At 39.5% G+C, this 24,985-nt stretch overlaps 1 protein-coding gene across 1 annotated transcript in view; it reads right to left on the reverse strand.

The window, feature by feature from the left end:
* ehd4 (EH-domain containing 4) overlaps nt 1-24,985 on the reverse strand; it is a 66,612-nt gene that overhangs the window by 29,459 nt on the left and 12,168 nt on the right. Inside the window, exons 2-3 of the mRNA XM_047392844.1 lie at nt 21,720-21,896; nt 18,806-18,903 (exon numbers count right to left, since the gene is read on the reverse strand). Coding sequence (XP_047248800.1) covers nt 18,806-18,903; nt 21,720-21,896 — 275 coding nt within the window. The remainder of the gene's footprint in view (nt 1-18,805; nt 18,904-21,719; nt 21,897-24,985) is intronic.

The raw sequence follows: 24,985 nt of genomic DNA on the forward strand, positions 1-24,985 counted from the left end.
AGAAGTAGAGGAAGTAGAACAGTGTAGAGGAGAGTGAGGTGTGGGTAAAATCAATAGAAATTGCCACAAAGGCACTGGGGTGTTGTGTCTGTAGCTTAATAATACCTGAGCTAATGAAATCACTTGCGGTGTCAGCAACACTTGATGGTGGAATGTATATGGTTACCATAATAACACTAGTGAACTCTCTTGGTAAACAATATGAATCAAAACAAACATCCAACAGCATTTAAACTGCAGGGGCAATATTTCACAGTGGTATATCCTGGATTTTCTAATACATGTTCTATTTTAAATTCTGCTGTTTCTTTACTAATGTTCTCGAACAAACCTTCGAGGGCTTCACAGAACAGATGGATTTGTACCAGGCCACCACAATATATTGCAAATTTATTGTCATCGCAATCTTACTGTGCGCAATATGGATACCGCGAAGAACTGCCTTGACTGCAATTAGTGTTAATTATTTAAGTACCGGGCATTGAGTCTGTCTATTGCAGCAAAATATTTGGCAAAACTTTTTTAATGGAGCATAAAAAGTTTAAGAAGGTAGAGAGGTGGTATGGGGATAAAATAATTCAGAAACAACAACCAACTTTTTTCATTACCAAGTAGTATCAGACTAGTATTAGTCTGATAGTACTAGTATCAGAGCAGAATACTAATGCGTGCCACATTTTTCAGATTCAATTTACAAACGTTTCTGAAACTATGCCTCTTTTTCCTTTCACTTCAAAGTATATATTTTTTTATTTTGTCTGGAACCTAAAATCTCAACAAAATATGATTTGAACGTAATTTGGTCCACATGCAGTCCAGAAATGCGCAATTAAGTTATTTGATTTGCAAGTAGATGGTACATGTACCCAAGCTCATAAAATAATTTTTAAGTCTTAGTCGAGTCCGATTACAGGTTTTCCTAAATAGCATTATGTCAAACCCTGGCAGCTCCAAGGAGAAAGCACAGGAGCATCTGGGACACCTTCTGTTGAAATCACTGGCCAAAAGAGAGGCAAAAACATGACAAGATGACTGGATTAAATTTCTGTTCATCATTATCTTAAATGGACTACAGCAACAGTCCAAAACAGCAAGTACTGCAAGCAGAGCACCTTACTATATAGAAGCTAAAAATCTTGTCACCGGACAAACCTGAAACCTATACAGTGGAGTGAACAAGTATTTAATACATTGCCGGTTTTGCAGGTTTTTCCACTTCCAAAACATGTAGAAGCCTTTAATTTTTTTAATCATAGGTACTCTTCAATGGTGAGTGGCTTGACAAATTTCACTGTAAAAATAAATAAATAAATAAATAACTTCCTATTTTTGGGATGAAAAAATATTTTCAGTTGTGAAAACTTGAAAAACTAAGTGTGACATATCAGGTACAATATCTGAAGTCAGTCCAGCAAACCAAGGTAGTTGCAATCTTTAACATTATTTAGTGAGTTGTCAGTACTTATGTTGGGACCCACAGCCATGGATTTCAACATTAAACTCCGGTACGGACCTTTCTGGAACTTTCAAAATAAAGTGTATTAACTTTCTTCCGGCACAGCCAGGAAACGGGATAACTGCGGACTTCCTGTGACGCCACTACCCAAATAAAAGCACAGCTGTTGCTACATCCGCCCTCTTCCACACGGCCTTCCAGAGGGACCGGATAGGGGAGAAAAGCACACTGATGTCTCTTTGCTGGCAAACAGACATAAACTCTTCAACTGGATCTAAGGATGTCATACAATCATCGATCATATGCAAAGTTAAATACGAATGAAATACTGTCTGTGTATCCGGTATTTACATTCATGAACGGGGGTAATTAAGGTACAAGCATTGCTTGACTTTCTCTCCAAGCCCTGTAGGAGCAAACGGTGTTCGAGAGAAATCCCCTGCAAAGACGCGGTCTCCCAATCTGGAAGGAAGACAGCAGAGACCGCAGCGGACAGGACGGGCCGCCCAGCTACAGCTCCGGAGCTAACCCTTTTGTTCAGAGCGAAAGCACCTTCAACCCCCGAGGTTAGCTGAAAGCTGAAAAGCTGAAAGCTAACCGCTTGTTGACTGTGGACGTTTCTTCAAGCTTCACCCCTTGGACAATGTTTCCTCACCATGGTTCATGAGGTTAGGTGTTTTGGGCAGAGACAGATTTAGAATGAAATGATCTAAACGTTTTTCATTTTATGAAGTTTTGTTTGTGTTGAACTCAGCTATCTTGGTGCCATCTGCAGCACACGTGTTCAGGTTGTGTTCTTTGTGTTTTTAAAGTTAAGAGAAACTTTACTTGAAGGGTGATTTTAAACAGAAGATTGATCATGTGATGGAAATTCTTGCAGTAAGCATTCCACAATGTATGACCTTTTTTTTTTTACCTTCTCCTCAGAACATCTGTGTTAGTGGAGGAAGCTGTAAAAGCCATTATCAGAAGTTTAATGGTTCAGACCCATCTTTTAGGACGATGTCAGGAAGGGCAGTTAGGTCTGTTCCTAGATAACCTTGTCTCACCTTTGAACTCAAGAAGAGTTTGGGTCATAAAACACAGACTCTTTGAAGTTGAGATAATACTGTCATGTTCTGGTATAAATACTGTGTGTAAATGTTGATCGGGGCTCTGATCAACTGACTTGCTCGGTGACAGAGTCATTCAAACGCTGAATGCCTTTGAATAAAACTTGTAAAGACAAAGTCCGGATTTTTCTCTTCTTGTGAGTCAACTTCTCTCCGCTTTGATAAGAAAATTCCACAACAATCTTGGCGTCACGAACAGAGGAGACCCCAGGAGGGGGACACGGACGCCTGGCCAGCCTGGAGACATTGTCCTCAGTCCACCTCCATATTACGGTAGTGGAGTCCGGGTGCCCGCCTGCGGCTTCTGGCCGATTGGATCCGAACTAATTGTCTACAAATATATCTGGGTGAGAAGTTGCTCTGTATGATATAATGTATATAATTTTTGTATTTTTTATTACACATTAACCATCATCTCCTAACTAATTAATTAGGTTCCGGAGTTGCGAGAGGGAGGACATCAGCTGAGGGCCAGGTCACCCTGTAGAGGTATACAGGGAGGTTGTTATTGATAACGATAACAAAAAGCAGAACACAGGGTTTTGCAGGTGGTTTTTAGCAATTTTCTACACCTCATAAAGGAGAAAAGCCAGACGGCAGACGTGCCGCTGAACGGGTAAAAAGAAAAAATGGGTTCCGGAACCTCAAAGGCATCAGGGGTGTCTCCTTCTCCAGACTCTGCGATTTATAAAATAATGAAAGAAAAAGGTGGAGGTGATTGTGTGCTTTAATTTGGGAGGACAAGTTTGGTTTTCCACAAGGTGGAAGTTTGAGTGTAAATTAGTTGAATAAAATAAAACAGTTGATGGATGGTGATTGGGAGAAAAAATAAAATAAAAAAAGGATTAAAAAACAAGATTTAGATCAGAGAGAAAAATTGGTAAAATGTTGGAATGAATGGATTACGGAGGCTATGCGTAGGGAAAGAAAATCCGAATTGAAACAGATGGCAGGGGGAAAAGATTTGTCCGGGGACGTGGGAAACAGGTATGACAATGCTGGTCGTGCCGTTGAAGACCCCACGTTTCCACCTCCATATAGACCTAGTGATGCTTCACCCTCCTGTCTATATCCATCTTTACCGACGAAGTTGCGGGCCCTCCAGATGGCAGACTTCGATCTAGACTCCCGTCCTCCTCCAGCAGCGGGCCAACCAGCAGCGGGCCAACCAGCAAATCTGCCCGCAAGTCAGCCAAGACAACTCGCCAGTCCACTTCAGCATCAGCCCGTGAGTCAACTCACACTTCCACCTGCAGTGCAGGCTGACGTCACCGAGCACAGCGGCCCCAGCGGAGCGGAAGGTCTGCTCATCTGTGCACCAGCCTACAGATGAGCAGCGACCGGGATCATCGAAGGACCAGAAAATACCTTTCCTCTCCTCTCCTGTTAGCTTTCATGAGTTTACATGGTAACGGAGTGGAAGACAACGAGGAGAAGATAAAAAAGAGGAAGAAGAGTATCAATGCCCTATGTTGGAAGTAGCCGGAACAAATGAGCCTCAGTTGGTGTTTCGACCGTGGACTGCAGCAGACATCCAAGCCAGCGCTGCGTTACTTCCGGATCCCCTAGAAGACGGAAGAAAGTTCGCTACAGAATTTAAAGCTTTATGCCATGAAATGAGACCTATTGGCACAGAAATCCGCCGGCTCCTTGCAGCAAAAATCAAACCTGGAGAGTTAGTTGGTCTGAGATTGCCAAAACCTGCAGTGCGCCTTGGAGAGACAACTGGAGGTGAAAATGAGGAGTGATTGTGCCGTGCTACAACAAGTCAAACAACGTCCTGATGAGACTGTCGCTGATTTTCTTTACCGGATGGAAGAAGCGTTCAATAAACATTCAGGTATGGAGCGCCCCGCTGACCTTACTGTTTTGGGCCCCTGGGAAAAGATGCTGTGTGGCTATATTATGGAAGGACTTCTCCCTGAGATCGCAGCACAAACTAAGACTCTTTATGTTGGTTGGAGACATGGGTTGCGGTTTGAGGAGCTGAAAAGACATGCTTTACACAGCGATGATGTTATCAACGACAGGAAGAAGAAAAAAGTGGACAAAAGAAAGACTGATTTGCATAACGCTGCCCTGACCCTGTATTACAGCACAAATCAACGTGGTTCTTTTCCTCGAGGACGAGGCCGGGGACGCCGGGGCAGAGGTCGGGGAAGGGGACAGTGGTCCCGCTCCGATGCTTGCCATAACTGTGGAAAGTTGGGACACTGGAGGAATGAATGTCCAGAGAAACTGCAGCGGCCGGACACCGGTAACTGACGGGGGGAGGACGGGACCCTGGATCTGGCTGTCACTCGCATTGAGGAGGGGTCTCTTAAGGAGCGTGAGGTTTCACAAAAACACACACAGTTGCATGATGATACTGATTCACATAGGTTGCTTACAGAGGCCATATTACACTTAGAAGGTGCTTCCATAGTTTTAGCAGGCACGTATCTCCATACACAGAACCCTGCTTTTAAAAGAATGCCTACGTTTTCTATGATGGTGATGGGTGAAGAAATTTATTTTGTTGTAGATTCAGGAGCGACACACTCTGTTTTATCAGCTAAATGTATCAAAAAGCAGCCAAAACTGAGTGGTCGATATGTTCATTCTGTCTCTGCTTCAGGTGAAACAGTTAGGGAAAGTTTTTCTGTTCCTCTAAAGTGTTCCACTCCACAGGGAGTGCAGTTAAAACATTCTTTTTTGGTGTCTCCTTTGTGTCCTTTAAATTTGATGGGTAGAGATTTGATGTGCAGATTAAATATTGCTATTTTTTCAAACCCTGATGGACTGACAGTTCACACTCAGAAGGACTTTGACTATGACTATACTGCAGTACATTGGACCCCAGATCAACCCTTATATGCATATCAGTGGAAGCTTCCAGTTGGTCCTGTACCTCAACATTTTGTCGCATTGGCAGTAAATGCTGTGACACCTGATAGTGAGATAATGAGTGCAGATGATCTGCATTGTACTTCACATGTATCTGAAGGACCTGATTTTGATTATGAGGACAGTTGGTACAAAATTACAAATGAGAGAGTGCACCTCTCTGACATGTACTGGAATGATCACATAGCAGCTTTATCTGTGACTTTGACCTCTGAACAGCTGCATTTTTTTCAAGTTTCTGGTTTGGTGCTGCATGTATTATTAGCCAAGTCTGAAAATATGGAATGGAAGGATGTGGGGTTTTTTGTTAGACGTTGTCTCCTTGCCACGGATTGGAGGGAGACAGATGTCCCATATGTGTTTGCGTCTCCTTCTCAAAATGCTTTTAAAAGACATTGTCCCACTGTTGTTTCCTGTAATCGTACAGTGCAACTGATTTCACATTCACATTTGTTTTTAGCTACTGCTTCTTCTGCGGATGCAAATCTTGAAGAGCTGCCTGATTCATTGTGGGCTGCTCACAAATATGATGTTGGTCTTATTTCAGATTGTGAGCCAGTTGTTGTTACTCCTAAATCAAACTACAGGCCATGTCAGAAACAATACTTATTGAAAAAGGAAGCTTTGGAGGGGATTCGTCCTGTTTTTGATTCCCTCCTTAAAGCTGGGGTAATCGTGCCCTGTCCAAATTCACCTGTGAGAACACCGTTATTCCCTGTAAAACAAATTAGGCCCCCTGGAGAGCTTGACGAATGGAGATTTGTCATGGACCTTCAGGCTGTCAACCAGTCTGTTGTGGCCCGTGCACCATCAGTTCCAAACCCTTCTACGATTCTGTCACAAATTCCACCAGAAGCTAAATATTTTTCAGTGATAGACCTGGCAAATGCGTTTTTTTCTGTCCCTGTACACAAGGATAGTCAGTATTGGTTTGCTTTTGAGTTTGATGGGAAGCCATATTGTTTTACTCGTCTTTGTCAGGGCTACACAGAGAGTCCAACTATTTTTAACACAGCTCTGAAGGACTCTTTGGCTGATTTGACTCTGTCTCCTGGAACTGTCCTTACACAGTATGTTGATGATTTATTATTATCAGCAGGATCAGCGGATCAGTGTAGGAAAGACACCTTAAAACTGCTTCAACATCTTCATAAAAAGGGTCACAAAGTTTCAAAATCTAAAATGCAGTTTGTACAGGAAGAAGTGACATTTCTTGGTCATGTTCTCTCACATAAAAGCAGAAAACTGTCCCCTGAGCGCATTGAAGCAGTTCTGAAAATCCCAAAACCTGTCAGCAAGAAACAAATGATGTCATTTTTGGGTATGACAGGTTATTGCAGAGCTCACATTCTGAATTACTCTGAGCTGGAAGCGCCTTTGGCCAGTTTAATATATGGGAGGAGCTTGGCAGCTGCAGAGAAAATTAAATAGCCAGTTCTGCCTCATCTGTCCTTCAATGATTTAAAAACAGCCCTGTCTTCTGCGCCTGCATTGGCTTTACCAAACTCTGACAAGCCATTTATTCAAATGGTGGATGAAAAATCTGGTTTCATGTCATCTGTGTTGTTGCAATCCCATGGTGATAAATTGCAACCTGTGGCTTATTATTCCAGTAAGCTTGATCCAGTTGCAGCTGGGCTGCCTGGTTGTTTGCGAGCTATTGCTGCAGCTGAGAAAGCAGTGTTAGCATCACGTGACATTGTTGGATATAATCCATTGACAGTTTTTGTTCCACATTCTGTTTCCATCATCCTCCTGGAATAAAAGACGTCTCATCTATCAGCAGCAAGGTGGCTGAGGTATTCTTCAATATTATTGGACATGCCCAACATTACAATTAAACGTTGTAACACTTTAAATCCAGCCACACTACTGCCTACTGAGGAGGATGATGAAAGTCATGACTGCGCAGCTGTCTTAAATGTTGTTTGTACCCCTCGTCCTGACTTGCAAGACACCCCTTTGACTAACCCTGATCTTATCTTGTATGTAGATGGGTCTTCCTTCAGTTCTGCAGTGGGTCTGAACCAAGTAGGGTTTACAGTGTGCTCTGACTCAGCTGTTTTGCGCTCAGGTCCTTTGCCAGCGCATTACTCAGCTCAAACAGCTGAATTAATTGCTTTGACTGAAGCTTGCAAGTTGGCAGAAGGAAAGACTGTGACTATTTACACAGACTCAAGATATTGTTTCGGAGTGGTGCATGATTTCGGGGCCTTGTGGAAACATCGCTCCTATTTGAAATCAGATGGAAAACCTATCTTGAATGCTAGACAAGTGTCTGATCTTTTTGATGCTATTTTGTTACCCGCACGTTTGGCTGTGGTTAAGTGTGCTGCGCACACAGGACCGTCTGATTCTGTTTCTAGCGGTAATGCAGCCGCGGACTCGGCAGCAAAAAACCGCGGCTTTGAGGCCTTTCTCCTCAGATGAAACTTTTCTTTCTCTCACTGATCCGCAAGCTGTCACTGTTCCTGAAATGCAATCTTTTGCTACTTCACAGGAAAAAGAAAAATGGCGAAGAGCTGGGTGTATCTTTAACAGCAGTTCTGGCTGGCATGTTTCTGATGGTAGACCATGCCTGGCTAAACATTTTTTTCCCTGGTTTGCTAAATGGACCTATGGATTGGATCATGTGTCCAAAGGGGGAATGCTGGATATGGTTAAAAAATATTGGTATACAAATGGGTTTTCAGTGGTAGCTGAAAATTATTGTAAAAGATGTTTGATCTGTGCTTCTCACAACCCCTCGAGGGTTCCTGCACAATCACAGGCGGCACATCCACGTCCACGGTTCCCATTTCAGCATTTGATGATGGATTTCATTGAGTTGACACCTGCTGAAGGGAAGAAATATTGTTTGGTGGTCGTGGACATGTTTTCTAAATATGTTGAAGCGTTTCCAACAAAACACGCAGACAGCAGTGCTGTAGCGAAGTCTTTGTTGACAGAGATTCTTCCCCGCTGGGGAATCCCAGAGGTGATTTCCAGTGATAATGGGACACATTTTGTTAAAAAAGCTTTGCAAGAAATTAGTAAGCTTCTAGGTTTCCAGTTGAAGACACATTGGGCTTACCACCCACAATCAGGTGGAGCAGTAGAACGAGAAAATGGAACAATAAAGAGTAAGTTGGCTAAATGCTGTGAAGAAACAGGCTTGTCCTAACCAAAAGCTCTCCCTCTGGTTCTTATGTATATGCGGATGAAAAATAGATCCAGAGCTAATTTGAGTCCTTTTGAAATCCTTTTTGGGAGACCTGCAAATACAGGGGGAAGACTGAGTACTAACCTAAGCACACTAACAACTGCTCATTTTGAACATTCCATGTTGGAATATTGTATGGATCTGTCACGTTCTCTCTCTCTCTCTCTCCCATCAGACGGTGAAAGCTGCCTTACCCCCAGTAGCTGACAGACCCCTGCACCAGTTCCAGCCAGGACAGTGGGTGCTGATTAGAGATACCAGGAGACGTCACTGGAGAGACAAGCGGTGGAGAGGTCCGTTTCAAATTCTGCTGGTGACTCACACTGCCGTAAAGATCCAGGAACGTGACACCTGGGTCCATTTTACGCACCGCAAGGTGTTCACTGGAACACCACCCGAGCAGCATCCTGGTTCTGAACCTCCTACCTAGAGGAGCTTCCAACGACCGCCCACCTGTACCAGACTGGTAACAGGGCAGCTTGAAGCGCAGAAGCCACTCAGGAGAGGCAGCAGAATTTTAGTTTTTTTAAGTTGTTTATAATTTGTTTTCTTTGAGAAAAAACTGTTTGCTTTCTGTACCAGAAGAAAGGACATTCCACTTCAAGGTCACGATGCAGTTAAATGGAAGATGGTCTGTTCTGATGCTAATGATTGGTATTGCAAGTATTTTTATAACTCTTGTGTTCATTTGGGAAAAGGTGCAGCAAAGACAATGTGTGGCTAATCTGAGGAATTGTGCTAATAATACTCATCAGCGGATTCGAAGAGAGATTCATCACTTTTCTGATTACTATGATCATGCTGATAATGTCTAGTGGCAACTGATGCATCAAACCGTGAGGAAGATAAGAAATGATAGTTGCTATGTTTGTTGTTTGATTACACATGCTATTAATGATCAACCATTTTTGGTACCAGTTCCTATTGATACTGCTTATACTCTAGCTACTTTCTTTCCAGATAACCGGTTGGTGGAGGTCATTTTTGGGGTAATAGAAATCCGTTTAAAGATCCAGATATTTGCATTGCTCAGGAGGAAAGCACACCTTATTTCCTTGGAAAGACGGAGGGTTGTAAAACTATTATACCAGTTTCATGTGCCTTGACCCACAGTAATACATCTAGACCTTGTCCTGTCAGAACTGATCCTTATACTATTTCAAAAACTTTGGCTCCAGATCCTTTTGTGTTAACTCTTAATCTTACAGCCTTACCGAATGGAAGTCAATTGTATGGCATGGCAGGTAAATTAACCAGGGTTCTTGTTACTTTTCCTAGTAGAGATGAGTTCTCGTGTCCTAAGAACATGGTTTGGATGTGTGGAAACAGATCATATCTGTATCTGCCTGCTAATTGGTCTGGAGTATGTTATCTAGCTCACTTACTACCTACGGTTATGATTCAATCAGCCCATTATTAGAGAGGAAGACAATGCTCAAACGGCAAAAGAAAGCTAGGATCCCACATTGGAAAGGGATTTTGGGTACAATTTTTCCTAGTTATGGTGCTGCTAACGCCGCCCATAGGATTAATGAGTTGTCAGTTGAGTTAGAAAATCTTACTGCTTTATCTGAGGAAGGTTTCACTGTTCTAACTACGGAGCAGCAGGCTATAAGAACTATGAGTTTGCAAAATAGAATGGCCTTGGATTATCTGTTAGCTGAGAGGGGTGGTGTTTGTCATTCAATTGGGGAACAATGTTGCACTTTTATTCCTGATGTGTCTAATAACATGACAAGTATCCATGATAGATTTGAGGACTTGCTGACGACCCAACGGAAGGAGAATATGAGTTCCTCTTGGAATCCTTGGTCTTGGTTCTTTGCTGGTGGTTGGATATCTTGGTTAGTAAAGATTGAAGTGATTCTTTTATGTTTCTTTTTGATTTTGATGTTTCTTTCATGTTGTATTATTCCGATGGTTAGTGGAATGGTAATGAGACTGATACATTACATGTATAAGGATGTACACTTAATTTCTGTTTGTCATGATTGTGATGATTCTGCATTTGAGGTGTCGGATGGTATAGATACCGATGGATTTTATGTTGCTTAAGATGCTTTAATGATGTGCTAACTCTAAATTGTTTGGGGAGTTATTACTGATGTTCAGCACTTTAGTGGTATACATGGAGTTTTTGCGATGTTGTTATTCTTGTTCCTTCAGTTTTGTTTTCCTGGTGATTTGCGAACCTTAGCTCTTCTTGAGGGCCATGACTATACGGCGTTTGATTGGTATATCTTTTTCTTTTTTTCTTTTATCTTGATTGTTTTTCTGGGTGTTGGTTTGCTAGAATTTTTTGTATGATTGTCTTGTAATCACAAGGGAGGAGTGTGATGGAAATTCTTGCATTAAGCATTCCACAGTGTATGACCCTTTTTTTTTTACCTTCTCCTCAGAACATCTGTGTTAGTGGAGGAAGTTGTAAAAGCCATTATCAGAAGTTTAATGGTTCAGACCCATCTTTTAGGACGATGTCAGGAAGGGCAGTTAGGTCTGTTCCTAGATAACCTTGTCACCTTTGAACTCAAGAAGGGTTTGGGTCATAAAACACAGACTCTTTGAAGTTGAGATAATACTGTCATGTTCTGGTATAAATAGTGTGTAAATGTTGATCGGGGCTCTGCTCAACTGACTTGCTCGGTGACAGAGTCATTCAAACGCTGAATGCCTTTGAATAAAACTTATAAAGACAAAGTCCGGATTTTTCTCTTCTTGTGAGTCAACTTCTCTCCACTTTGATAAGAAAATTCCACAACAATCATAACACGCCGTCAGCGTTTATGCATTTTAACCCTTATATTAACCGAGGTATTTTAAATGTATGTGTTTGTTTCTGGTGCTAAGCTAGCAGCTTCTTTGTTAGCTTAACTGCTAACAGCTAAGGACATGTGCTTACTGCTAAACAATATTTACCCAGAAAGGTTTAGTTTTCAATCCAGTAAATAATGTGTACCTAGCCTCATTTTACTAAAGTTGATAACTAAGTAAACACCATTAAGCACCATTTCTCCAGAAGGATTTGGCTCTTTCCAAAATATTCCCTTAAAAATATTTCTTCGAATATTATTTTAATAAATAAAAGCAGCTAATGAGACACCGTTGAGAATTAGTCATCCAGAAGGTTGGTTTTATTCAGCAGATCATTCTTTAAAACATTATTTTATTAAAATATTATTTTATTTGATCTTGCATTGTGAAGGGTTGTCTAAACGTTGCTGATTATTGCTTAAGTTGGTTCCAAGACTAACTTCACTTCACTTCCAGGTTCTTCAAGATAATCCTTGGTTCTCAAAAATAAACATTGCATGGTAATGTTGCATCACTCTTTTGGTCATGATTTCCAATCATCTTTAATCAACTTGTTTATATTGTACATAGCCCATTAGTCTTCCCTATTCTTTAATTCTGTTAGGTAGTTTAGTTGGATTATTTTAGCATAGTAAAGAGTTTGTTGATTGAAATATGTTTGACTTTGAGTTGACTTATTTTTGTTAATAAATTCTTGTATTTTAAGAAATTGTGTGAATTCATTCCATATATGTGCAGAGTTTATGCTGTTCAATAATGTCAGAGCTCGTCTCACACCTTTCTATTTTGTCCTAATACCATCGCCTTACTGGGCTGGTATTCACAGGACAACCCTTAACAGACCGAAATATTATTTGATAAAATATTAAAATATTAAAAAAGAAAGAATATTATCAGATTCATAATCACAACACTTATATAGCCAAGTTGTAAGTCATTGCATGGCTGAAAGTACTGCTTACCTTCGTATTTTTGTTGTGAAATGTGGGAAAACCAACTTTTAGAGTTGGCTTTTGAGTTAGAGGCTGAGTGTTGTAATGATCAGTTTGAACAATAAAAATACTTCTAAAGAAATGCTGGCAAACAAAGTTTTGGTGCACTTTCTGTATAATAACAATACAGCTTCTTATTTATGTAAGTTAATACAACTCATAGTTAGGTTAACAGTAGTCATCTATTAGATGGTGGCCTAGTGGTTAGAGAGCATGACATTTACTTTCTGGAAAGGCTGCAATGGTTGCTGGTTTGAAACTCAGGTAGTAAACTCTGGGTCCCTGAACAAGACTCTTAATCACAGAATGCTTCCTGAGCGCCACTGGTGTTCAGCCCACTGCTCCCAGAAAAACGGGATGATTTAAAACGCAGAGGACACCACTATGGGACGAATAAAGAAATTTGAGATTTAGTTTGTCCAACATAAAATTTTAAGCTTTTACAACTTTTGGTTGAATTACAAAAATGCAGAAATCAATTTGGGCAAACTCAAAAGCAAAATGTAAGAGGTTAAGTTGAATTCCTAAAATTAAAAATGCCCTTAGGTTGTTCCCTTAAAATTTTGAGCTATGCCAACTTTTCTTTTTCTTTTTTTTTTTACACCGTTGCTGTTACAGCCTCAAACACACAGTTTGGAGCCTGGCAAGTTTTGTTGTCTCATAATAGTGATTTAAAGCAAATATATAAATAAAAATCAAATGATTCAACTGTTTTGCAACATAATTTTAAGTAATCACAGCTGCTAAGACCAATCGTTGACTCTTTTTATACCCTAAATAAACAACAACTCATCAACCTTATTAAATGAAAAAGTAAAAAACTAATGTTTAATTAATCGAAATTACTTATATACATGAAACTGTGTACTTGCCTTAGTATAAGAGGACAAAACAGTTTTAGAAGTATAGAAATGTATTTCAAATAAAGAATTTCTGCATCCATACAGTACCAATTACTAAGAATAGCAAAACATTTAAAAACATGCTCTCAAGACTGCATTCTCCATTATGTTTACACATGGACCTGCACCAAGCTGTTCAGCATATACAGGTCCTTCTCAAAATATTAGCATATTGTGATAAAGTTCAATATTTTCAGGGATTCGGGTTAGGAGAGTTGGCAGGCCAATTGAGCACAGTGATACCATGGTCAGTAAACCATTTACCAGTGGTTTTGGCACTGTGAGCAGGTGCCAGGTCGTGCTGAAAAATGAAATCTTCATCTCCATAAAGCTTTTCAGCAGATGGAAGCATGCAGTGCTCCAAAATCTCCTGATAGCTAGCTGCATTGACCCTGCCCTTGATAAAACACAGTGGACCAACACCAGCAGCTGACACGGCACCCCAGACCATCACTGACTGTGGGTACTTGACACTGGACTTCTGGCATTTTGGCATTTCCTTCTCCCCAGTCTTCCTCCAGACTCTGGCACCTTGATTTCCGAATGACATGCAGAATTTGCTTTCATCCGAAAAAAGTACTTTGGACCACTGAGCAACAGTCCAGTGCTGCTTCTCTGTAGCCCAGGTCAGGCGCTTCTGCCGCTGTTTCTGGTTCAAAAGTGGCTTGACCTGGGGAATGCGGCACCTGTAGCCCATTTCCTGCACACGCCTGTGCACGGTAGCTCTGGATGTTTCTACTCCAGACTCAGTCCACTGCTTCCGCAGGTCCCCCAAGGTCTGGAATCGGCCCTTCTCCACAACCTTCCTCAGGGTCCGGTCACCTCTTCTCGTTGTGCAGCGTTTTCTGCCACACTTTTTCCTTCCCACAAACTTCCCACTGAGGTGCCTTGATACAGCACTCTGGGAACAGCCTATTTGTTCAGAAATGTCTTTCTGTGTCTTACCCTCTTGCTTGAGGGTGTCAATAGTGGCCTTCTGGACAGCAGTCAGGTCGGCAGTCTTACCCATGATTGGGGTTTTGAGTGATGAACCAGGCAGAGAGTTTTAAAGGCCTCAGGAATCTTTTGCAGGTGTTTAGAGTTAACTCGTTGATTCAGATGATTAGGTTCATAGCTCGTTTAGAGACCCTTTTAATGATATGCTAATTTTGTGAGATAGGAATTTTGGGTTTTCCTGAGCTGTATGCCAAAATCATCCGTATTAAGACAATAAAAGACCTGAAATATTTCAGTTAGTGTGCAACGAATCTAAAATATATGAATGTTAAATTTTCATCATGACATTATGGAAAATAATGAACTTTATCACAATATGCTAATATTTTGAGAAGGACCTGTATATACCAGAATAGGAGCTGCAAGCACCACTGTACCAGGGAATTCTAATTGCTACATTTAACATTAAAACTCCATACGTTCCTTAAAATCTCACACAGCTCAAAGAGATCTTAGGGATCAAGGCATTACTCTAGACCTTCTGGGGCCTTTTCTAATGAGAATACGTGCCCTCTTTGATTAAACGTTTAACTGGTGTTTTCTATGATATTTGTATTTTCCTACAACTCGTTTTCCTTTTTCAGATTTGACCTCATAACAACCCTCTTGCAAAATCTGTCAACTTAATAGCATGTTCTCTCTTATATTTTCAACACGTTCCTGTTTAAAGCAAATGGATCATCTGGATTTTAACATTACACTTATACAACTTTACAAGTAGGCAACGTCTTTGAATACTTAAAAAAACTAGCTTCACTTCATGAAAATGTGCAACAAGCATATTCAGTCATCACTTGGTTGAATTTCGTATGATACTAATGAAATGTGTGTAATATGCATTTTTTAAAACACAATCCTTCTCAAACTTGTTCTGTGATGCAGGAGCAGAGTCTCCATCTACAAACCACAATATTTTGTGAAGCACATTTCTCTGTAGATCATCAGTAAAATTACAACCTACCTGACAAATTTCAGGTACTTGTCAAAATCGCAATTATGGGGCAGAGCCCTCCTTTTATTGTTAAATATGATGGCGATAAATGCTAAACATTATTCTTATCCCTCTGAAAGATAAATGTCTGAATTTTTAGACATTAATTTTGATTTAAGACCTAAATGTATATTTTAGAATCTGAAAAGTCAAAAAGATGAAAAAGTCAAAAATTATAACATCAACTGTAAATACAAAATAAATGTCAAATCTTTTATTTGTGATGTTCGAACTAATGTAAGATGAAATTCAGTACCAACAGAGCATTTCATGTTTTCTGCCGGAGGAGAAACATTCTGACAACATTGGGTGATGATAAATTAGGAAATGTTTGTCTTTGACCCCAGTGATTATGTTAACCGCACAATCTTAGAATGTCACCACAGGTAAAGCTCCGCTTAATTAAGATTAAATTCACGTATGAGTCATCATTATGAATTATTTGTCTTCAGAATACCTTGTTTCCTCTGGGGACCAAGTTACAGTTCTCATCTGCACATTTTGCTATATTTCAACAGCAGTAAAAGAAAATCGGAGTTTAACGATTCTAAAAAACAGCTCCTAATGGAAAATTGCTGAATAAGACAATTTCGCCTTTATTTTTACAATTCCAGTACCTGTGAATTGTCTTCTCACAAGATAAAAAACTCAAAGAATGTAAATTGCCACTTTGAATGCTGAGATAACATTTCCTTTCAGTAGAAATAAACAGCACGGAGAATCCTTCCAGAGAATCGAATCCTGCAATTATGTTTTCAGTATCTTTGGTTTCAGATCTGCATTTCTAAGCTCTGTGGTTTGAGATCAGCAGTATTGATTCATCACAGGAAACAGATGGGGAGACAAAACAGGATGTAGAAAAGAGGATAAAAGAAGTTTTCTTCTAACGCTCATTCAGAGAACTGCCTTTAAAGGTCAACGGTGCAGATATTCCAAATGGCATCTTTTAATCTGATCCTGGGAGCTGGAAACACAGTATCCTGAATGTTTTAACGGTTTTCACATGATATTAGAGAAAACAAACATGTTTGATTGCTGAGGTAAATATAGAACACTTAATATCTTGAGCTCCTATGGTTAAGGAGCATGAGTTAAAAAAAAATGTTAAGTAAATTTTTGAAAATTACTATAAAATGTTTCAATCCCCTGATGCCCACATACAAAATTAACATGTTATTTACAGGCACTTAAAAAGTGACAAAGTAAAAAGTCACGGTCAGATTTCATGATGGATCTCGATTTTATCCTTTAGTTACTATAATAATTACAAAGGTAATTATCCTTGTATGAAAATGTACTCTATAAAGATTTTAAAACTCCTTTTCCCTTAGTTTTTATAAAAAAGTTAATCTACATTGTTTACCGCTTCCCAACTCAAAATGCTGTAAAACCTATTATTTGCCAGCCATAGGCAATAACATTGAAATTTGTTTTTTTTAAATTAAAATTAAGAAGACGATCCTGACCCCGACTACCACGGGGATCCTAAATGTTACCATTTAATCTGACTTAACCTTTTCTGTTTTAGGTCCCTTAAGATTACCATAATAATTTCAATTTACTAAATGCCAGAATATTGAGTGAGACATTTTTTTTTTCAAAGTTCAAATTTAATATGAACTAAGATTATTATGTCGTTAATGTGGGAAAGCACAGTTGATGATGTCATGTAAGCTACTTATAGGGTAATTCACAACATCGGAGTTAACTGGAGGGAAATCTGTTGATGTATTTTATGGCAACACCTTAAAGACATTACTTCACTGACATGTCAACATCACGGGAAAATCAAAAGACATCAGGCAAAACACCAGGAAGAGAACTGTGGACCTCCAGAAGTCTGGAGTCCAGTGGTCAGATGAAACGAAAACTGAAATGCTTGGTTCTAATGACCATCGTTATATTTGGAGGATAATCAAGGGTACTTGAAAGCCTGAAAACACTATCCCAACTGTAAAGTACAGGAGTGGCCGCATCGTGTGCAAGAGGGAATGGTGCACTTCACAAAATGAATAGCATTATGAGCAAGGAACATTATGTGGAAATACAGAAGCAACATCTCAAGCCCTTAGCTGGGAAATTAAAGCTTGGGTGCAAATGAGCAATGACCCCAATCATAAGCTAAAATTATTTCCAATGGGTCAAAATTCCAGCAAACTGTTGTGAAAAGCTTGTGGAAGAAAACACAAAATCTTTGACCCATACAGTTTAAGAGGCAATTCTACCAAATACTAAGAAAATGTGCCTAAACCTCTGACTTTGTGAATTGTTTATTTTCTAAGATTTATTTTTCTTACAATGTGTTATTTCTTTAAAGAAATTCTAAATAATTCTTTCTCTCATTCTGACAGTCAACAGATATATTTTGCTAATCCTAACTGAACTTAAACAGGAATAGTTTGACCGTCAGATAGTTAGGAAAAAAAGCAATGTGTATATTTATCCAGTGGATGTAAATATTTGACTTAACTACTTCTGAAGTTTAAAAGAGAGAATCAGCACTAAGAGAGGCAGATGTGCAATAACTTATAAACTGCTTTACTGTTGTGGTGGTTTCTAGCACAGAAAGCCAGAGCAGGAATGTGCAAAGTCGTTGGCTTTTCTTTCAAATAACCTCTAAATATCCAGTCCACACATATACACCACAGAGTTTTTTTAATCCTGTGTTTTTATATTTTCAATGTGTTTCCATATATTTTTTAAATACTCTGTTCTTCATCTTGACCAAAGATCCTCTAAATCCCAACTTTGACACTGATTACAGATTTTAGTTTATTTGGATTTCTCTTTTTGAAGATATAAGAACTGCATGTAGATGATTCTTTTAGCCTTCCTGCCATGAGCCGCCATTTAAATTGGGAGCAGAGTTTGAGTCCGAATCTCAACATTTCTAAATCCAGCATGTTTTATGACAGGTTAAAATAAAACAGTGAAACTTTGCTGTAATACAGTCAGCCGTCCTGCTATCCACATAAAAAGTCATGCTTTCTCTTGCTCTCAGGCTGACTGAAGCCAAGATGTGTTTAGGCAATTTTCAATTAAAAAGCTGCTTGCGCCTCTAAGCCTTTTCTGATCATTTTTAAACACCTCAATGACACTGAAAAAAGCTAACACTGAATTTTTCACTCTCAGGCCCTGGTAGAGTTAGGGTGACTGAGTTTCCAACCTGGCAGTAACTGGTAAGGGATCAAGCCAAATATCTACCCATCCCAGTCACAAGCCAATTTCTTGTTGCATCTCTAAGAAGGAATGTGAGTAGTGCCAAATTATAAGAAACAACCTGCATAACCACTACCTTGTGGTAGCAGTAAAACATTACATCTAGCTGACATTAGAAACAAAACAGTCTTATGAAAAAAACGTTTAACTATTAAAATCTGCCAATAATAATTGGTGTTAGAAAATCAGTGTCCATTCTTACACTGACACACACACAAAGGAAAAGGGAGACATATACCTCTGCTGATTCGCTGTTTCTCTCCAGATAGAATACCAGGAGTGTCAATGATGCTGATGCTCTGAAGAACCTGATTAGGCATCTGAGAGCAGATAAACCTAACAACCAAGCACACAAAGGGGAAATAAAAAGGTTTATTTTATTCACTGGTTAATTTACAAAAGAGATTTTAGCTTTTTGTTTCTTTAAACAATTGCAGAGGATGAGAAAACATAGAACAATTTTTTTAATAAGCTTCTCAGATGAAAACAATGTCAGAATCATAGGATTACTGGTTGTTTTAGTTAACATCACTGCTGATAGTTGTTTAATATAATCTCTGGGAACTAAACCTCAACACAGTTTGGCTTTGTATTGTCTGTCTTATTGATTTTTTTGGCAAAGGCTAAAGAATGTGATAATGTTAAAAGACAGGGATGTGTTCGACAATGATTTTCTAATCAACAGCTAATTCCTTGATTATCAGTTCAACCTGTTTAAGTGCAAGCTAAGTAAGAGGGTTGTAGCCCTTTTTCAGAAATCTGCACCATCGTCACCATCAGCTGAACTGGAAGCAGCAAGAACTCTCTTTTTACCCAAATCCAATCCCAAGTATCGGCTCAGTATCCCGATCATGGGATTTTTAAATCATTGGCATCAGAGTCACGGATGAAAACTTCACTCATGATCTCTATTGTTTGTCTATTGTCTGTGATTATATCAGCTGGAAAACCAATGAGATGTGTTGTCAGTTTTTAATAATCATGAGGGCCTATTTTTGTGTTTACACTTAGCAAAACTGTATGGTGGTGTGTGAACATTGTGAACAGAGAGATGAAGAGGCTGCAGTAACTTAATGTCTGTTTCATGTGACCTATTCTGTTTGCTGCGCTCAGGTGTACACAGGGCGTTCTCATTGTAGGAGAGACCTGCACAGGGAGCAGCTGAAATTGAGTTCTATGACGTTCAAAATAAAGCGCCATCTTTGTTTTGTTAAGCAGGAAAACACCTTTCCTGTATGTTTTATCTGAACAGGAATAACTGAAACTAAAGTGAAATATGTTAAGAGCCAAATTATCAACAGTCATATCAAACCAGAGAATAACATGCTAACATCCTAGCCTAGTACTGTAGACTGCCCCCTGGCCTTCCTGCTAAAACAGAAGACTGTAACCATATGTGTCAAGTTACAAGTTTCAGGTGACATAATGTCCAAAACATTAATGCACCTTTTAACTGAGTTTAACCTGTTTGAGTACCAAATAAGATTGACCTGAACAAACTATGATTTGGCCAAAAATATAGGTGCCTTTAAGAAAAGGAAGATTATGAAGAAGAATAAGACAATGTGTAGGGTTTGAAACATTAGTGGCAAGTACATAAATGCAAAACTAATGAAATCTAGCTTGTTATTTTACTGCACTTCAAAGCTTCCAAGTTTTTAAGTATATACTTGGAATTGATTTAAGTTTAAGTATCAGACAGCTACTCTGTATAGGCCTATGCCTATTCTTAAATGACTCAGATCAGTATTTGGCCCCGAAACAGGACATTGTTAGTATTTTATTGTGGTTTGTGCCATAAAAATAGGCAGCCGAACTTGTTTAATATTGTTTAATACTGTTTTAATGAAATTAAATAAGTTACGTTGTGCACAGGAAAAACAGCAATTAAAAAACTGCTAACTGGGCAATGTAGTAAAGGACAGGTATAGAAGAGCATCCATCCAGATTACTGCCTGTTATTCTTTAAATTTTTTTTTGTTTTTCCTTAAAGTCCTTCCCATTTACAGATCTTAACTGTTACTGTTTGCTTTTTCAATGTTCTTTTCACTGATGAGTCTCACGGATCACCTAACTTCTGTAAATATCCCAGGTTGTGTTCACAGTATGTGCGAGACGTCCCACTTAGCTAATGGGCAACAATAAATTATTTTGCAAGATTGGCAGCTGGAAAAAACAAAAATCTAAAGCCGGCCGTGGTGACGCAAACACACTTCCCGTCAGGAAACGACAAATTATTGTGGACGGGTTCTATGTCACATCAGGACATGATGGAATTCCTAAAATAAGGAGTGCCTCAGGTACACATCAACACACCCTGCAGAAAGGTCAAGTGTCCTCCACTTCCTCACAGAACGGAGGAAATGTGGTTGAACCAGAATTAGATTTGAGCTAAATTTAAAAGGCAGTTACAAACTCAGTGTATGTGTTTTATGTCAGTCCAGGGTGGGAGCCGGGGAACGGGGTCACTTATCATGATAAAAATGTTTCAGGCATAGTTGTGACAGGATTGCGAATGGGATGGGGGATATTTAGTGAAAATAGGATGGAGGTCACCATTCAGGCTAATGAAATGATTCAGTTCTACAAGTCGGCCTTCATTCTTGTTAACCACAACATGACTTGGTACGGTAACCGATGTATTACAGTAACACTCTAAGGCTGAATCAAAGGGTGTCTGTTGAACTGACTTTGTTTTAAGCCAATGGCACAGACTCAGTTTCAGCTTCCCTGGGTCTCACAATAGATCTTGTTCATTTTATCCACTGGTTCGTTTACAAGGGATTGTTTAGCTTTCTGTTTCTTCAAACAATTACAGAGAAAGATAAAACAAAGAAAAAGTTGTTTAATAAACTAAAATGTCAGAATCATAGGATTACTGGTTGTTTTAGTTAAAATCACTGAAGATAGTTTAAAAATATAATATAGTTATAATATAATTTTGTTTTTGCCCCTTTAGGTATTGAACATGTATTGAAAATACCAGCAACAAAAATATCCAATACTAGATTTAAACTACTATATGTGAATAGATTTGCCAGAGTTCTATTAGTACTCTATTAGTACTTAGTCATACACTCAATTTCAGCCCCATGAAAACCAAACTGGTGTTTCAGGAGTTTTTCATAAACATTATCTGAGTGTTTCTTTACCTGTTGAGGAAGGCATTACCGAATGCATTGAGTTTTCTGAAAGGTTTCTTTGAGTCGACCACCAGAGCATTGCCAGGGACAACTCCTTCGGTTTCCCCATACATCACTGCAATGAAGCCATCAGTGGTTGGCTCCGGACCAATACGCATCCCAGGAAAATCCTGCTCCAACAGATACCTGGGGAACAAATGTGGGATTTGGTTATTTTTCCACAATTCAACTACTGTTGAAACAATTCCTATTTTCATTTTAGCCATTTAAAAGCCTTGAAACATTTATACTGTTCTGACAGAAAAAGGATTACCAGTACCCATACTGCAATTTACGGTTTCTGTGTTCAAATGCCAATGTGAATCAGGGTATGTTAAGATTTTGAAACGTTACGGTTTCAACACTGCAAACATTTTCTTCATAACGTTGCTAGAGTTGAAAGATCTAACACTGAGAACTTGGCAGATTGACTGGAGGTTTCTCCTGTTGTAGAGTGCATAAAATAACACAGTGCTACCCGTCCCATACATGCGCCTGAGGACTCCTGGTGTTTCATCTTTCCCTTAGTTACAATAAAATACATATTTTGCCGTTTGGAAATATAACCAGTGGTAAATAATGAGGAAATTAATGGCGTGGAAACCAACCATCACTCTTACCAAGGTAACACTGTTTTAAAACTACAGATGGCAATCTAAGAGTACCATGTTTGTTAAACAGCTGACTGCAGGCTGGCTACAGGTGCAGATAGCCTGACTAATATCAGCTAATATAAACTTGCAATATTTATGTCACTCTATAAAAGTAGAACATCAAAAAGATAAAGCAACTGAAAACTAATACTACAGTTAAGCCAGAAATTATTCATACCCCTGGCAGATTTAATCAATTTCTTTATGTGACCAACATGTTTTTCGAAACTGGAAATTATTGATGTGTATGAAAAATATTATTCTGCAAGGTGCTTTAGTTTTCAGCAAGCAAACTCATTCAATGTTGATGATATGAACCATGGAGAAATCATGACCCAGAAACAGACTTCTACGTCACGACAACAAGTGGATCACCTCCTCAGCCCCAGCAGAGAAATCCTCCTTCTGCCCAGACCCCACCCACCTCTCCACTCCCCTCACCTGGATTTCACTGACACATGGAAAACCTTGACAAGATCAGAATACAACTTACTCCATGCCAAAATGACACATTTTCTCCCCAAAACCCCATGCTAAGCAGAGCGAGGTTAAGTGGATTGGAGCTGTGCGGTGCTGGCACAGTGACTGGAAAGAGGCATATGTTACAGCAATGAGTATTAGAGATGGGTGGGGTGGCAACCTAATTAATGAGTCACTAAAGTGTAAAAAGGTGTTCTGTGCAAATTTCACTCTTTTGAATATCTGGCTGTCCAGGTGAAGGGCCCTTATTTTGGAAACATAGACACACACAATATTGTTTAACTCTATTTTATTTGTTTATATCTAATATTCATTCAATTCAAAAATACTTTATTAATCCCAAAGGGAAATTAATTGTTGTTGTAGCTCATTATGAAGGTTTCTTCAAAGAACCGTTGTAGATGCTGATGGCTGTGGGCAGGAAGGATCTCCTGGAGAAGCCTCTGACTGAAGACACTCTGTTGTTGTACAACAGTCTCATGAAGAGGATGCTCAGGGTTCTCCATAATGTTCTTCGTTTTATGAAGAATCCTTCTTTGCACAATGATCTCCAGAGGTTCCAGAGGAGTCCCCAGAACAGAGGCATCCTTTTTTTCTTTTTATCAATTTGAGTTTTTCCAAGTCCCTGGCTCTGTTGCTGCTACCCCAGCAGATGATGGCAGAAGAGATCACACTTTCCACAACAGCCTTATAGAAGATCTGCAACATCTTGCTGCAAAACCTGAAGGACCTAAGCTTCCTTAGGAAGTACAGTCTGCTCTGTCCCTTCTTCTAGACAGCTTCACAGTTGCATCTCCACTCTAGTCTTTTGTCCATGGGAACACTGAGGTATTTACACTCCTCCACCACATCCACTTCTTCTCCCATGATAGAAATAGTGTTTGACCTATTTCTGTTTCTCTTTAAATCTACAATCATCTCCTTTGTTTTATTCACATTCAAGATGAGATGATTGCTTCTACACCATGCCACAAAGTGGTCCACAAGCTCCCTGTACTCATCTTCTTGTCCATCTCTGATCCACCCCACAACTGCAGAATCATCTGGGTTTTTCTGCAGATGACAGGAGTCTGTCTTGTACTGGAAGTCTGAGGGATGGTGAGAGTACAGTCCCCTGTGGTGTGTAAGTACAGTGCTTGGCATAAAGGAGTACAACCCACCAGATTTATCAGAAAACCTTTAGTTTTCTTTCAGATTCCTCATTTTCTATGTGGTACTATACAACAAAATATTCCCACAAATGGGGGCTATCGATTGTAAACAAAATTTATTCATTTGTACACACAAAAATTAATTTTCATAAAATTCATTAAAGCCCATTTTGCAAAAAATTACTGCACCCCAATTAAAATCTAAGGAGAAAAGCCAAACTTAAATCTACAAAATTCTAACTACCGGGAATTCAACCACAGGTGAGTCTAATTATTCATTTCAGAGGTGTCTAGCAGACAGATGACTATAAAAGGGCATTATGTGGGGCTGCACGAGTGCTGCTGGTGTTGGGAATCTGCATTTCATTGATGGTATCATGAACTCACAGATCTATTGCTCTATACTGAAAGGGAAGATGCTACCATCACTCCGTGCGTCATGCACTTTTCTAACATGACAATGATCCAAAACACACATCTAAAGCTACTGTTGCATTTTTGAAGAACAGGGTGAAGATGACTGAATGGCCAAGTATGTCTCCTGATCTGAACCCAATCAAACACCTATGGGAAATTCTGAAGAGACAAGTTGAGCATCACTCTCCATCCAGCACCCATGCTCTAAAAGAGGTTGTTCTTGAAGAATGGAGAAACATTGATGCTGCAGTATATCGGCAACCTGTTCATTCCATGCCTAGAAGACTTGGTGCTGCCCTTACAAATCACAGCGGACATCCAAAATAGTAGATGTAGTAGTTTTTGTTGCAGAGTGCATTCATTCATTCAACACGATGATATATTTCTAGAGCGACTGGAGAACTGGGTTGGGACTTATGGTACAACACTTGACTGGTTTGACTCTTACCTGAAGGACAGGGATAATTTTTTGTCAATATGCAACTTTACATCAGAGTTGACAGAAAACCCATTCAAGCACTGGGTAGATGCATAG

This window comes from Girardinichthys multiradiatus, chromosome 19 (genome assembly GCF_021462225.1).
Source record: "Girardinichthys multiradiatus isolate DD_20200921_A chromosome 19, DD_fGirMul_XY1, whole genome shotgun sequence".
Lineage (NCBI taxonomy): Eukaryota > Metazoa > Chordata > Actinopteri > Cyprinodontiformes > Goodeidae > Girardinichthys > Girardinichthys multiradiatus.